This window comes from Mycothermus thermophilus, assembly GCF_041956435.1.
Source record: "Mycothermus thermophilus strain CBS 625.91 unplaced genomic scaffold VTJ04scaffold_4, whole genome shotgun sequence".
Taxonomy (NCBI): domain Eukaryota; kingdom Fungi; phylum Ascomycota; class Sordariomycetes; order Sordariales; family Chaetomiaceae; genus Mycothermus; species Mycothermus thermophilus.
Window position 1 is genome coordinate 2,871,079 of NW_027191430.1, and position 14,312 is coordinate 2,885,390.

Below are 14,312 nucleotides of genomic sequence, written 5' to 3' on the forward strand. Positions count from 1 at the left end.
CATGCTGCTGTCAAGCTGGTATCAAAACTTTTCCCGACCGACCAGAGAACCGAAAACAAATGAAAGAAGCGAACGCGCTTTTCTCAATAGGCACGAAGCTGCGAGACATGAACCTAGGCGGTCTCGCCAGCCTTCTCATCCTTGGGCTTGTCGGACTCGGCCTCGCCCTGAGCGGGAGCCTGACCGGCAGCCTGCTGAGACTTGACATACTCATCGTAGACCGCCATGGCCTCGTTGACCTTGGCAACGAGCGCGTTCTCATCCTCAAGTCTGTTCCGTGTTAGTCATGTGTCCCGAAAATTATAAGGAGGCGGAGAGCAACTTACAGATTCACAAGCTCGTTGTTGTCCATTTCGAGAAGCATGCCGGTGATCTTGCCAGCCAACTCGGGCTGCAGAGCCTGGATCTTGGGGAACAGGTTCTCGCCGAGGATCTGCTTCTGCTGCTGGACGTTGGTAGTAGCAGCCAGCTGCGACTGGAGGAGAGAGCTGGCGCTGAGACCCTCAGGAGCGCCCATAGGGCCGGCAGGAGGGACGCCACCACGGCCAGCGAAGTTAGCGCCACGGTTAGGACCACCACGGCCACCAACGGCACCGTTCTGGGGCCGACCGTTGGGAGGGAAGCCCGGCATACCGGGAGCACCAGGGATGGCCTGAGGGATGGGCATGGCCGGCATGCCACGGCCGGGGCCGCCGCGACCACCCGCGATGGAGGCCTGCTGGACCTGCTGCAGGGCAGCCAGGAACTGCGGGTTGTTGGGCTGAGGGTAAGGGGCACCAGGGAACTGGCCGAACGGGTAGACGGGCAGCTGCTGGGGCGGGATGCCACCACGACCACCCTGCTGGGCGTACGGCAGCTGACCAGGGCGACCGCCCTGCATGACGGGCATGCCGAGGCCGGCCTGAGGGAACGGCACACCGCGTCCACCGGGAGGCAGGAAACCGGGCTGTTGGCCGGGCGCATAGTAGACTGGAGCCTGCATGAACTGCTGGGGAAGACCAGCCTGGGCGGCGGCCTGTTGCATGCGGAGCTGGTTGCGGGCCTGGATGCTGGCCTCGAGCTGGCTCTTGCGAACATCCTTGCGCTGGGCCAAGGCGACATAAAGCGGCTTGCCGTCGACCATGCGCTGGTTCATCTCAGCGACGGCCTTGGTGGCGTCATCGGGGTTGCTGAAGCAGACGAAGCCGAAGCCCTTGCTCTTGCCGAGCTTGCGCTCAGGCTTCTTCTCGGGCTTCTTCTCGGTGGCAGCAGCCTCGCCCTCGGCACCCTCACCCTCCTTCTTCTCATCCTTCTTGTCCTCCGACTTGGTCTCGGCGGGCGGCTCAGGGACCGTCTCGCGCATGACCTTGGCAGAAGTAATGGGGCCAAACTCGGCGAACATGGCGCGCAGCTTGTCGTCATCAACCTCATCCGATAGGTTCTTGATGTAGAGGTTGACGCCTTGATATTTGTTAGCCTTCTCAAGGCGAGCAGCCTCATACGACTTGCGCAGCTCCTCCTCGCGCTCGTGCTTCTTCTGGGCGCGGCCCACATAGAGCTCCATGCCACGCCACTCCTTGCCGTTGAGCTCCTCGACCGCCTTGGCAGCGCTGGCGTGGGTGGTGTAGTTCACGAAACCGAAACCGCGGCTCTTGCCCTCAGCATCCCGAGCCAGAGTAGACGATGTGATCTCGCCATACTTGGAGAAGTACTCGCGGAACTCCTCGTCGGTGACCTCATGGTTGATATTCTTGACGTAGACGTTGGTGTAGTTGGCCTTCATCTCCTCGAACTTGCTCTGACGATCCTTCTTGGGGATGTGGTAGCCGACATAGACCTTCTTCTCGTTCAGGAGCATGCCGTTGACATGCTTGATGGCCGCGGCAGCAGCCTCATCAGTCTCGTAGTGCACGAAACCGTAGCCCTTGGAGTTGCCGTTCTCGTCCTGGGCGACCTTGCAGCTCAGAATGTTGCCGAAGGCGGCGAAGGTGTCGTGCAGGGCCTTGTTGTCGATGGCTGTGTCAAGGTTCTTGATGAAGATGTTGCCCTGGCCCGTCTTGCGGAGGGCGGGGTCGCGCTGCGACCACATGATGCGGCACGGACGTCCCTTGATCAGGGTGTAGTTCAGTTCCTCGAGAGCCTTCTCGCCGTCGGCGGTCGAGTTGTAGTTGACGTAGGCATAGCCGAGCGAGCGGCGGGTGACAGCGTCACGGCAAACGCGGATCGAAGCGACGGAGCCGATCTGAGAGAAGAGCTCAAAGAGCATGGCCTCGGTGACGGACGGGTCCAGCTCGCCGACGTAGAGAGAGGCAGATGAAGTGGGGTGGGGAGCAGCAGAGCTCGGGGTCGGGCCGGCCGTGTCGGCGGTCTCGGCCGTCTGGAACTCGCCGGAAGCCACATTCGTGTTGATGGCAGCGGGAGCACGGTTATCGGAGCCGTTCAGGTTGGTGTTGGCGAGATCAGCGGCCAGCTGATCGACCGCGGCGGGGGCAACTGGAGCGGCCATTGTGACGATCAAGTCGAAAACTACAAGAGCGCTGATGTCAGTTCGGCTGGAGTTTGGAAGTGATGATGCGAACGGTCGATCTCCGAGCTTTGCGGATTTGCAGGTAGACGATTGTGAGGGTCGGGTCAGTTGGAGGGGCGACGACGCACCGATTCCTCAAAGGGTTTGAAATGGAGGGGCGCGCGACGAAACGGGCGAGATACTACCGTGCGCAGTGGAGGGCGGTCGACGGTAGACAAAGAACGAAGCTGTCGATAAAGCCTCGATGGGATCCTTTCTTGCGAAGAGGAAATCGACTCTCGATGGGAAGGGGACGTGGTTGTTGAGGGGTCTTCCGAGGAGAATCGAATCGACAAGAGGAGGTAAGATTGGGGTTTTGACTTTTTTGGGTTTTTGGTTTGTTGAAGGATCGATAGGTAGGTATCGGGGATTTTTTTGGTGATTTTCAATTTTTTTTGTGAAGGGTTTTTCTGAATTGACAGAAAAGAAGCAGGACGAGAACAGGAACCAGGGACTGGTCGTGTCTTTTAATCTTGCTCTTTTCTGGGGGTGATTTTGTGGAAAAGAATCCGGGGAAGATTTGGAAAAAAGTTGATGGTTTGATGGATGGGGGAAGAAGAGGAAGGTCAAGAAGAGGGCAAATTGGCAAAGATGGGTGATTGTGGAGGCAGATTTTTTCCAAGCCGCCACCTTACTGGTCAAGGGTATGTTATGCATCTATCTAAACATGAATCGCACGCAACCCATGTCAAAGAAACGTCAAAGAGTAGAGTCCCTGAGCCCGTGTTAAGACGAAATCAGCCAGAACAACCCTGCCAGAATCTGTACTCCCTCTCAAAAGTCAAACATTTTGGCATCAGGTTGATGTCTTGCTGGCCGATTTGCAGCTGTGACAGCTATGATGAACCCGCCTGACCCTGTTTCTTCTGCAAGTTCTTGATGCATGTGATGCGGGTTGTAGGTCGCTAGGACACCTCGATATGGTCATAATGAAGCAGCCACCAGCGCATCTCAGAACCGATTCGGCCACCTTGCTGTGAAGCACAAAAAAAGGCGTTCCGACTTTCATCTGATATGGGTGTTTGAGAAGTATGTCTGTACTTTTGGACGGCCTTTCACAAAAACCAAGTGGCGCAACTCGCCCACTTACTCTCCGTGAGACCAACCTTGGGGACTAGCCCACGTCATGCATCTTGGCGAGTTCATGCTTGATTTGAAGCAGGACATTCTTGTATCGGGTTGTGGGCGGGCCCTGGATTTTGATGGACGCCACTGAGGTGTCTGTGTGGCGGGGTAGTTTCTTATCGCTCTTATCGGTGGTGGGCTGCGGGCGGTGACGGCAGCGTCGCGGGATTGCTGGTGGTTTCCATGATCAGTCAGCAGCAGGAGCAACCGCGGCAAGCTGGAAGCTCGTCATCCAAGGAGGCTCCAGGATCGGGTTTGTGATCTTGATGCGGTTTCTGTGTTTTGCTTTTCTCGTAGTATCAGAATCCAGTGACTTCATTTTGACGTTTTTCTTACTCGGGCAACTCGGGCGTTCGTTTGCACCAGAGACTCTCAACACTGCCCACCTTGTCCTGTGCGATCCAGCCAGTCGTGAGCTTCTGGTCCCATTTCTGCCTCCCCCGAACAGCTGCGTTGCTGCCTCGCCGTCGCCAAACGCTTATCCCCGCGTCCCGTATTGAACCTCAGAACACGGCCAGAACTCGTCCTTGTCTGTGGAAGCAACACTCGACGTTTGATCCCCTTCATTATTGGATTCTTCGGGGGCTCCCCTGCTCCTCGATGTACCCCGAGGAACTGCTCGCCTGACAACCTCCCGATTCTCCAACCTACCTGCCACCCTTTCCCCGAGGCGCATCGGTCGCGCCTAATCTTCAGCCATGTTCCCGACCTTCACTGGAAGCGCGCGAAGGCCGCGCAACGTCAACATGAGCGGCCAAAAATCTGTCAATCCTTGGGCAGCTTCCTCATGGAATCCCGGCGCCGCCTTGGGTGCGTCTAAGACAGTTGCGCAAGCACAAGCCGAACGGGCCCAGAGGCAACAGGACAGAGAGAGGTTGAAGGCCGCACGACGAATCCAGAAGACATGGAGAGGTCACCGCGCCCGACGCACCCTTCGAGAGTCCCGCCGCCAGGCCTTGGATCAGCTCTACTCCGACCATTCCGATACAGAGAGCCGGACCGTTAAAGCGACACCCCTGCTGCTCAACATCTATCAGACAACAAACACCAAAGACCAGACCCGGCTATGCCTCGTCGCAACGGATCTCATGATGACCAATTTTGCGTGCTTCGAGTCCGGGGCTATCGAGCTGCCACGCCTAGGCCGGCTGGCCAAGATCGTCGTCTCAGCCTTGGAGAGACTTGAAGCCTCGAAATCACACCTTGATCAGGATGTCTCACAGGCACAACTCATCCTGAAGATATTCATCCAGATTGTGAGGCTACGGCCGCAGTCGGTCCAAGCCGTTCTCCCAAGGTTGTACAAGGTTCTGGCAGGATACTGCAGAGCGAGCGCCCCCTTATTCGACTGCCTTCGCAGTGCCGTGGTGGCTCCGCTCTCAGTGCCCAACGCCCCGCGTATGTGGCCTTTCCGAAAGACCTGAAGTGAGCTTCAACTGACCGTTTTTAGGTGATTTCACTCGGTCTGCATACTATGATTTCGCGACGTCATTCCTAACACAGGCCGATTTAACCCTCTTCGAGGCCAACATTGGCTCCTTTGCCGTTGATATCAATGTCGACGAGCTTTCGGACTCGATCGCCACGAGGGACACCATTAACCAAATTGCCACAACGTCACCGTCAGATCTCATGTGGTTACTGGCGCACTATATTACTCTACAAAAGGCGAAAAGGCAGCAGGCGCTCCATTCCCGGTCTCTTCGCGCCTTGTACCTCCTCCTTTCAACCCTTTCAACGCACATCCGAGCGTGGTTCTCAACCCCCGACCCGAAAGCTTCGGGTGGGGCTGGAACGCCTGAAGAACACTCTGACCAGGCCCTTCCTTCCTACGTGTCGACTGCACTCTCTTCTCTTACTAATCGGGATGAGATCTCCAGCCTTCTGGGGCAGTTTATCTCGTAAGTGCCTCTGCTGAGTTGCGTCCAAACAGACAAAACTGACCAAACCAGGGAGCACGATGGGACTTCAGAATCCGATGTTGAACACGCCGGTTTCCTGGCCGGCTATCTACTCACATTAGTGAACTGTTTCCCGGCGCTCAGCGATGACATACGGATGCGACTGTATCTGGCCGATATCCCCACCGCCGCTGGACCGCTGCCTGCTGTCAAGTTCTTCTGGAATGCGTTCAGCAGGACGTCCATCTTTACCAGCATCGTCTCCAATGCGGACGCGGCCCTCCCTGTTCTCCGCCAGAAGCCCCCATCCGAAACCGACTCTACTTGGCACCGCGAGTGGCGCACAATTCTCCTCTTTTTGGAGCTCTACATCTTCGTTCTCCGATTGACCGACGATGAGGACTTCTTTGGTGGCTTGAATCCGACCGCCTTCTTGGGAGGATCGAACTCTCGTCTGAGATCCAGCAACCTCGGCCGGGATAATCTGGCACAACTTGCCACTTTCCTCAAACACCTCGGGTTCGCCTTGTATTACCATGCCGCCGATCTCCTCGGGTCAACCCCCGAGTTGGTGACGGTTGCAGATGGTTCGCCCCTGTCTTCCCGTGCTGCCACTAGCAGCTCCTCTCCCACACCTTTGGGTTTCTCGGTCACGGCTGGTGTGGACTTTGAGGCATTTCGAAATCTGATCTCCACAGCCATGAAGATGCTGTACGAGCGGGATTCGCGGCGCCATTTTTTGCCAGAAGGTCACTGGCTCATGACCTCTAAGTTAGACATGGATGGATTCCTCTCGGCAGTCGTGCTCGAAGAACAGAACCAGCGCGAACGGGAGGAGACAGAAGGCAGAGACTCCGACTCTGACGACGATTCGGACGACGACACGCCATCAAATACACGGATAGCAATGACTGCTGGCGGGCTGAGGCTTACCCGCCAAGCTCAGATGGAAAGAATCTTGATCGCCCGGCAAAAAGCAAGAAAGCACCTGCTCCGGGCTGCTGCAGTGCCGAGGCTGGAGATTCTACGGAACATGCCTTTCGTGATTCCCTTCGACATGCGAGTTCAGATATTCCGACAGTTTGTCTACTTGGACAAACATCGCAGACGAGGCGGCAACATTGACCCCGATCGTTGGAGATTATGGGTGCTGAACCAACACGGCGGGCCATTTGATCCAGACCCAATGGCCCATCGTGAGCTTAGCCGTCACCAGGCGAAAATCCAGAGGGGTCAGGTCTTTCAAGACGCCATGGAAGCCTTTTGGAGCTTGGACGACAAGCTGAAGGAACCCATCCAGATTACATTCGTGGACGAATTCGGCATGCCTGAAGCAGGAATTGACGGAGGCGGTGTTACCAAGGAGTTCCTGATCAGCGCCACTTCAGAGGCGTTCCGTCCCGAAGAACGCCTATTCGTCTCCAACAGCAAGAACTCGTACTACCCCAACCCTTGTGACCTGGACCAGAGGAAGAATGCCCTCCGAGAAGCAGGTATTATTGAAGGTTCCGAGGAGTGGAACGAGGCGATCGCTGATCGACTTCGCCAATACGAGTTCCTCGGGCGCATCATCGGCAAGTGTTTGTACGAAGGAATCCTCATCGACATCGCCTTCGCCGGCTTCTTCCTGCTCAAATGGGCGTCAGCGGGCGCGCCCGATGCCTACCGCGCCAATATCAACGACCTCCGCGAGCTCGACGAAGAACTGTATCAGGGCATGCTCCGCCTCAAGAACTACCCAGGCGATGTTCGCGACTTGGCACTTGACTTCACCATCACCGATCAGGTTTCCCTTCCAGGGGAGCCTATCCGGACCGTCACCAGGAATCTGGTGCCCAACGGTGAGGACATCATTGTCACCAACGAAAACCGACCACTCTATATCAGCTACGTTGCCCGCCACCGTCTCGTCGTCCAACCATATGCCCAAACCCGCGCCTTCCTCCGCGGCCTGGGGTTGATCATCGACCCGGCATGGCTGAGCATGTTCAACCAGAATGAGCTCCAACGCCTTGTCGGCGGCGACAGTTCCGAGATCGACGTGGAGGACCTCCGCCGGCATACGGTCTACAGCGGTGTCTACGCCATTGGCGACGACGGCGAGGAGCATCCCACCGTCAAGCTATTCTGGGAAGTCATGCGCGACCTGGACGACCAGCGCCGGCGCGACGTGCTCAAGTACGTCACCAGCACTCCCAGGGCACCGTTGCTCGGGTTTAAACAGCTGTGTCCGCCGTTTAGTATCAGGGACGGTGGAAGGGATCAGGACAGGTTGCCAAGCGCGAGCACTTGCGTCAATCTGTTGAAGCTGCCGCAGTACACGAGCAAGGAGGTGTTGAAGGAGAAGTTGCTATATGCGGTGACGAGTGGCGCAGGGTTTGATTTGAGCTGAGAGGATGGTGAGCTAATAGGAGAGGGATGGGAACTGTAAAGAGCGTTGATCTCGTGTCCTGTACCTTGCTAGCGGTGTCGTGTATGAATGTATGTACTTGGTGACAGAGTCGAGCACCATCATAATCAAGGAAAATGAGTGTCTTGGGGTGTTTGCTTCTGCTGTTTGCTAGCGGTAGTGGTCACTAGAAGGGTGCCTCGGACAAGTCTCGGCTTGGTTATTATCCTCGATATCCTCGATTGGCTCAATGCCTTGCCATTTCTCAACTCTTTCCATCTTGCAGTCTTGAGAAGGTGGTAAAGATCTTTCTTTCCCCGGCTGCTGTGCTCATCCACCAGAGCCTTACGAATGGTCACTCTGAGACCTTACTCCAACACTTACAAGTGGGGCCTTGGCGCAACGGTAGCGCGTTCGACTCCAGCTACCAAACCTAGCAATCGAAAGGTTATCCGTTCAAATCGGGTAGGCCTCAACCCATTCACTTTTGATATTTTTTCGACTTGAATATTTTTCCAATATTCCCTGACTTAAATGTTTTCCAAGCCGTGGTTTCCTACTTCGCAGCGTCTCCGATGTTACTTTTTTCTGTCTTAGGAAAAAAAACATCATGTTTGCTCTCATGATGGTATGGTTCTGGGGTTAGCTTGTTTCAAGAACCGTCCCGCAGCCGAACGACGCCGCCCTGACGACATGTCCCGCTCACCATGTTACCACCTTGTCCTCCGCGAAGCTAATCTCAGCAAGTTTATCTTGACACTAGGCCAACAAAGGGTTCCAGAAGCGATTGGAAACTGCGGAGAGTTCGGGCTTGAAACACTTCGCTGGAAACAGTTGTTGCCCGAGAGGGGCCAGGAGAAGACATCGACCAAAACACCGACCTCCATATGGTCATGGGCTGCTATATACGGAGTGCTCTCCAGGGGTCGAAAAACACAGCTCCACATTCCACTTTTTCACAAGTCATGCCCATCACCACCATGATCACCGCCATTCAACGGCATGCATAAAAGCAAAAGCATCATCATGAGCCGACCACCCGTCCTTCCCACCAAGCAGGTGTGTGATTGACGCCAACCAACCCCGGAGGGTTGTATTCGACCTGTTTGGTTAGGTTCTCGCGTCGGCGAGAGGTCCGACCACAACCTCTCTCCCCGGGCCCGTTTCCGACGACCATCAGCACAGCCACCTCCGTCCCCGCGGCAGACATGTCTCCGATGCCGAGAAAACGTTTCTTCTTTTTCTGCTTTTTCTTTCTTCTCTATCTAACCTCCTAATACGTATATTACTCAAAATTGTATGAAGCAGATACTGTGTATGTTTCACACACTCGCCCGTTGGCTGGCGGGAAACAAAACTCAGGCCACCAAACTCTGTGACCAGAACTGTGTTATTAGAGTCAGCTATCTGGACGCGCTTCATCGAGGCGATGGTAGGTGCGTTGGATTGCACTACGTACCTACGACAACACAACGATCAGGCACGTCGCCGGGAATTTCGGGTCCGGATCAGGTCTGGGGAGGAGGAGGAGCGTTGAGGTTGCCTTGCTCGTTCTGTCGTGGTGGTTTGAGAGGTAGGTCACCTATCTTGCCTCACATATCTAGATGTACCTGACATATCTGGTATGCAGCTCACAGACAAACAGGAAAGGGGAGCCGCTGCAGCTGCAGTAGCGCAGGGACGTAGTGGGATGGTCATGTTGTTGGCCAAAAGGGGCTGTGCCGTGTTCAGACCCCGTTGCTGGGACAGATAATATACCTGTCCTGTCCTCGTTTTCTTCCTTGATGTTTTCTTTCGCTCTGTTTCCTCCCTTTTTTTATCGTTCACGTGGCGCAATGAGGATAGCTGCGATCATCGTGGAGTCATCAATGTGTTGCTTTCCTTCTTTTCTTCATCAACCAACTTGGCTCAGGACAGTGTAAGAAGGCCAAACCATTTTTCCAAAGTTTTCTGTTCTGCTTATTCTCTTCCACACCTAATTACACATACACAGCATCTGCTGCAGCAAATAATACAAATACAGTTGAAGCGCCGTCGAGGCTGTGGTAGGTAGTGTGGTGGCGGTTTGAGCCGCCGAACGAACGTCAAATCCCTCCCGGGTATTTCCCCCTCTCTCCATGAGCATGCGTGAATGCAATCCCATCCCTCAACCCCCATCCGATCTTAAAAACGCCAGTGTACATGAACGCCCAGTACATGTGTCGTGAAATGTCGTATGCCCAGGGGTAAAAAACTTGTCTAGATTCTCCCTCTCTCAACAACGCCAAAAGGAAGTTCCCCGGGGAAAAAGAAAAAGAAAGAAAACGTCCGTTTAAACAGGTCCATACAAGTGTCTCTCTGAGATATCCCTTGCGCACAGCCCAGCGTCCTGCCCCAACCTGAGGCTTTTTTGTTGGTCATGGTAACCGTCGATATCCGATGCCGCATCTCGTCCACTAACGCTGTCGAACATCGCCGTGTCGGGTCTCGGGTTCTCAGAGCAGGGGGACCGTTCGAGCTGATTCAATCGAGTTCGATCGCATGCTTCGCGTATCGTTTGAGCGAAAAGGCTTAAGCAAAAGCACCGACGACGGACATGCCCGCAGCTGCAATACTTGTGTGAGCCACTGAGAGGTCTAGAAGTAACAATTAGGGAACCACTTACCACCCAGAAGAACCATGAAAAAGGCGAGCTTGCGGTCCTTGCTGGTCATGGTGCGCCGGGCCTCCTCGGACAAGAAATCCTCAGCCAACAGATCGACCATGGCAGCGTACAGCAGGAGACCAGAAGAACTGTGACAAACGTTAGCCATGACCTCTCTCTTGTCATCGTCATGCCACTACTCACATAGCATTGAAAACGCCGACGATGATCAGCCCAAAGGCGCTGTTTGGGTCGTAGGCGCCGCGAGCAACCAGACCAATGGCTTGGCCAATCGGGCAAGTGAGACCGAACGCCATGACGAGAATCCAGGGCCGCGGGCTGCCGCGCTTGTACGGGACCTCGGCAATACGCGAACCCAGACCGAGACCCTCGAACATCTGGTGGAACAGCATGGCGACCACCAAAACAATGAAGCCATCAATGGTGATGCTGATGGTCATGCCGACGAAGACGGAGTGGAACAGGATACCGCCCTCGAGCAGAGTAATGTTGGTCGACATGCGCTTGTACACATCGGGGTGGACGGGCTGGCCGGTCTCGACGTCGATGTATGGGGAGTTCAACAGGTAGGAGGACTGGTTAAGGAGGGTCTGGCGTTTGGTCGAGACCGGGGTTTCCTGGTACTGCTGCTGCTGCTCCTGCTGCTTCTGCTTGTGCACCACCTCCTTGATCATGTTGAACATTTCGAGACGCTGGCGGCAGTACTGCTCATAGAAGACGATGAACCAAGGGGGCATCTGCGAACGGATGGCATAGTCGTCGGCGTACGGGTTGCCGGGATCGGTGTACGGGTAAGCGTTATCCCCAAAGGGGTTCTGAGGAGCGTAGTTGCGCATCTTCTCCTCGTACATCTTCTGAGCCATCTTCTTCTCGTACTCGATGTCCTCGATCTCGAAATCGGTGGTGCTCGTGTAACGCGGCGGGCGCGGGGGCGGAGGGCCGCGGGTAGCGGCCTGGCGGTTATCACCTTGAGTGATGTTCATTGCCGGGTTGGCCATAGTGTTGTTCTGCGCCTCGAAACCCATTGGTCCGCCGTGAGAGTGGCCTCCCATCTTGCCATTCAGCCACATCTCAATGACAAACAGAGCAAACATGGCAGCCATCATGATGACGCCAGGCATGGCAGGATACTGGTCAGTAAACAAGTCTGGAAGGCAAGGATCGGTGAGGTTGCCGAAGGCTGTCGGCAGCAACTGTTATGCGGTCAGCATGTCTGACTGTCTTCTTGGTGGCAGTGATGGCGATGCTTACATGGACGAAGGCGGTGGCGACCAGGACACCAGTACCGAAATGCTTGCAAAGAAAGAATGTCTTCTTCGGCACCTTGATCCACGAAACCTTCTTCGCAACGACTGGAAAGCCAGCGCCAATGATGGAGGCGGCCATAACCATGACTACACAGCACGTTAGCGGTCCGCTCGGTCACCTGGCCAGGACCGGAACTTACACAAGGCGGCGACATGGAGAGGGAGATCGTACTCGCCAGCCTCCTCACCACTCCCGCACACGGGCTTGCCATCGAGAGGCTCGATGCTTGCCTCCGGCTCCAGGCCGATAAAAGAGTTTGGACCGTCGGCCATTGTGGGGGTTGGCTACTACAACGGTTGGCGGTGCGGACCGGTTCGGGCGTGGGAGGCTCCAGGCTTCACGCCCAGAATAAGAGAATTGAAAACTCCAAAGAATACACCAGCGAAGCCGCCCTGCAGCCTCGAAAAAGAAGAAGAGAAGAGAAATAAGAAAAAAAAAAAAGGAAATCACCGGACTCGGTCGGATATGCCAACCATTCGAATGGCGGCGTCGGCAGCGAAGGGCCAAAAGGGGGAGAGAGGGAAAGAAAGGGAAAGGGAGGTGAGAGGGAATATCAAAACAATACTAAGTACTAGAAAAAGAGAGAAGAAGAAGGAAAAGAAAGACGCCCTCCAGAGGACAGTCACGGCGAGAAGCAGGAAGAAACGGGAGCCAAGAGGGCCAGAGGCTTGGGATATGGGGTTGCACGGGTTAGTATAGGGTGCGACATGCCTTGGCGTCGATCCGGGCCTGGGGTCTTGCAACGGTGTGGCGAGTCGTGAACGGAGCGGGCCAGGGGGTGTTTGGTCGCAAGAAGGCCGGCAGAGCCCTGGCAATGGAAGCCGATGATGACAACGAACCTGGAAGAGTGCAAGAGTTTGTCTCGAGTATCTAAGGACAGAGGATCCTCCTCTAACTGTGTGTACGTATGGTATCTGACTCGACGCTGGTAACATACTCGCAACGGTCTGGGGACAAGATGAGTGCCTCGCGTTTTTGCAATCTTGGATTCAGACCGAGCCAGTGAGGTCCCTTTGGGGACGACATGTCCACTCCACAGGTGTTTTGGGACACCCGTGGTTTGTCTGGTTGGCATGATGGAGTTGCAATCCTAACTACACGATGGCGGCTCAACCTGCCTCGAAGAGTTGAGGGTGGAGGCACGCGATGTTTGCCAGGACTAGGTCGCTCGCATCAAGGACCAAACGAGCTCCCACTAAGTAGACTGGGGCCGCACAGGACCAGAAATTGCCGTCGCTGAATGGAACATAGCGTTGTTCTAGCCAGGTAAGCCGCCGTCGCGCGAGGTTACGTTGTACTGGCCAGGAGCGTCGCCAACAAGGCACGGGCGCTCGGTGGGCGGGGGCAAGGCGAAGCAGAGAAGCAGAAACCGGAGAAGAGCCCCTGGGCCCAGGCTCGAATCTGGACCAAAATGAGATGTGAAACGGACCCACCATTCTGGAGCACGTCGGAAAAGAGTCCGGCCGTCCACTCAGAGCGCAGGTATTTACCCAAGAAAGGAAGGTGGGTCTTCAATAAGGTCAGCAACGGAGGTGGGGCAGCCTGCATTTCCACACCAACAGAGGCTCTGCAAACGAAAATGGGCAAGAGCAGAGCCCACATTCTCAGCCTCAATCCCAACGGTCATGCAAACATGCTTCCTGCATTCCCGGTTTCTTCTTGTTTTTCTTCACTTCGGTCGTCGCCGAAAAACACATAGAGCTGTTCATAATTCGAAAAGAGTCAACTGAGTACATCCGAGCTGTTGGCACTCCCAGACGGAGATCACCAAACATGTCACCGGCAATACTTGCCTTAACCGCAGCCAGCGGCAGGGGAGCGGACGCAGGAGGCCGGCCGGCAGGGGTGACGTCTGTGTGCATCTCCACTGATTCCCCGACATGTCCCCAGCGCCGGCGTTACCCAGCCGAACTCCAGAGATCAGTCAAAACATCAAGACAGGGTTGACAAGGAGGGAAGAAACAAAAGTCTCGGCCATTGTGGCATTTGACTGACTGCCGACTGCTGCGTTGGCGGTTGTGGTCACCAAGAGCTGGGCCTTGTCGACGGGTCTTTGGAGCCGCAACCGCAGCCACTTCCGCGTACCCCGGTCGCCGAACACTCCTGTAACTCTTGGCATCGCAGATCTCGCAGCATGCTGCCGCACGAACAAGCTCAAGGGACGAGAGACTTGCCGCCTTGGCTCCAAACATTCCAGGTTGTTGTCTGCCGGGCCAATCGCAACGCGACTCTCTTCCTTTTTTTGTGTCTGCTGCGACCAGTTTTCTCTGTCCCTCGGATCTCGATCTGGGCGCTTTTGTGGCCAGACCTTCTCTGGTTGGAAATACCCCGGAAAGGTCTTCCATGCGTCGAAGTCTCGAGGACAAAACTTGACCGTCGAACGTTTCACGGCAGCTCATT

General features: G+C 55.5%; 3 protein-coding genes and 1 non-coding gene across 4 annotated transcripts; 2 read left to right on the forward strand and 2 right to left on the reverse strand.

Annotated features, from left to right (window-relative positions):
• Positions 1–113: 113 nt before the first annotated feature.
• Positions 114–2,485, reverse strand: VTJ04DRAFT_6768 (uncharacterized protein; the record flags this gene model as incomplete). The annotated part of the gene is made up of 2 exons (XM_069365023.1): positions 114–270; positions 327–2,485. 2 exons carry the CDS (start codon positions 2,483–2,485, stop codon positions 114–116), a joined length of 2,316 nt encoding a protein of 771 aa, XP_069218792.1.
• A 1,883-nt stretch (positions 2,486–4,368) lies between these two features.
• Positions 4,369–7,963, forward strand: VTJ04DRAFT_6769 (uncharacterized protein; the record flags this gene model as incomplete). The annotated part of the gene is made up of 3 exons (XM_069365024.1): positions 4,369–5,068; positions 5,121–5,571; positions 5,623–7,963. The coding sequence occupies 3 exons, from the start codon at positions 4,369–4,371 to the stop codon at positions 7,961–7,963; spliced, it is 3,492 nt and encodes a 1,163-aa protein (XP_069218793.1).
• Positions 7,964–8,348: 385 nt separating this feature from the next.
• VTJ04DRAFT_t79 lies at positions 8,349–8,435 on the forward strand. The gene has a single exon. It is a non-coding gene; the product is annotated as a tRNA-Trp (tRNA).
• Positions 8,436–10,510: 2,075 nt separating this feature from the next.
• VTJ04DRAFT_6770 (uncharacterized protein) lies at positions 10,511–12,184 on the reverse strand (the record flags this gene model as incomplete). Its single annotated transcript, XM_069365026.1, has 5 exons — positions 10,511–10,545; positions 10,605–10,732; positions 10,788–11,797; positions 11,856–11,998; positions 12,052–12,184. The coding sequence occupies 5 exons, from the start codon at positions 12,182–12,184 to the stop codon at positions 10,511–10,513; spliced, it is 1,449 nt and encodes a 482-aa protein (XP_069218794.1).
• Positions 12,185–14,312: the final 2,128 nt, after the last annotated feature.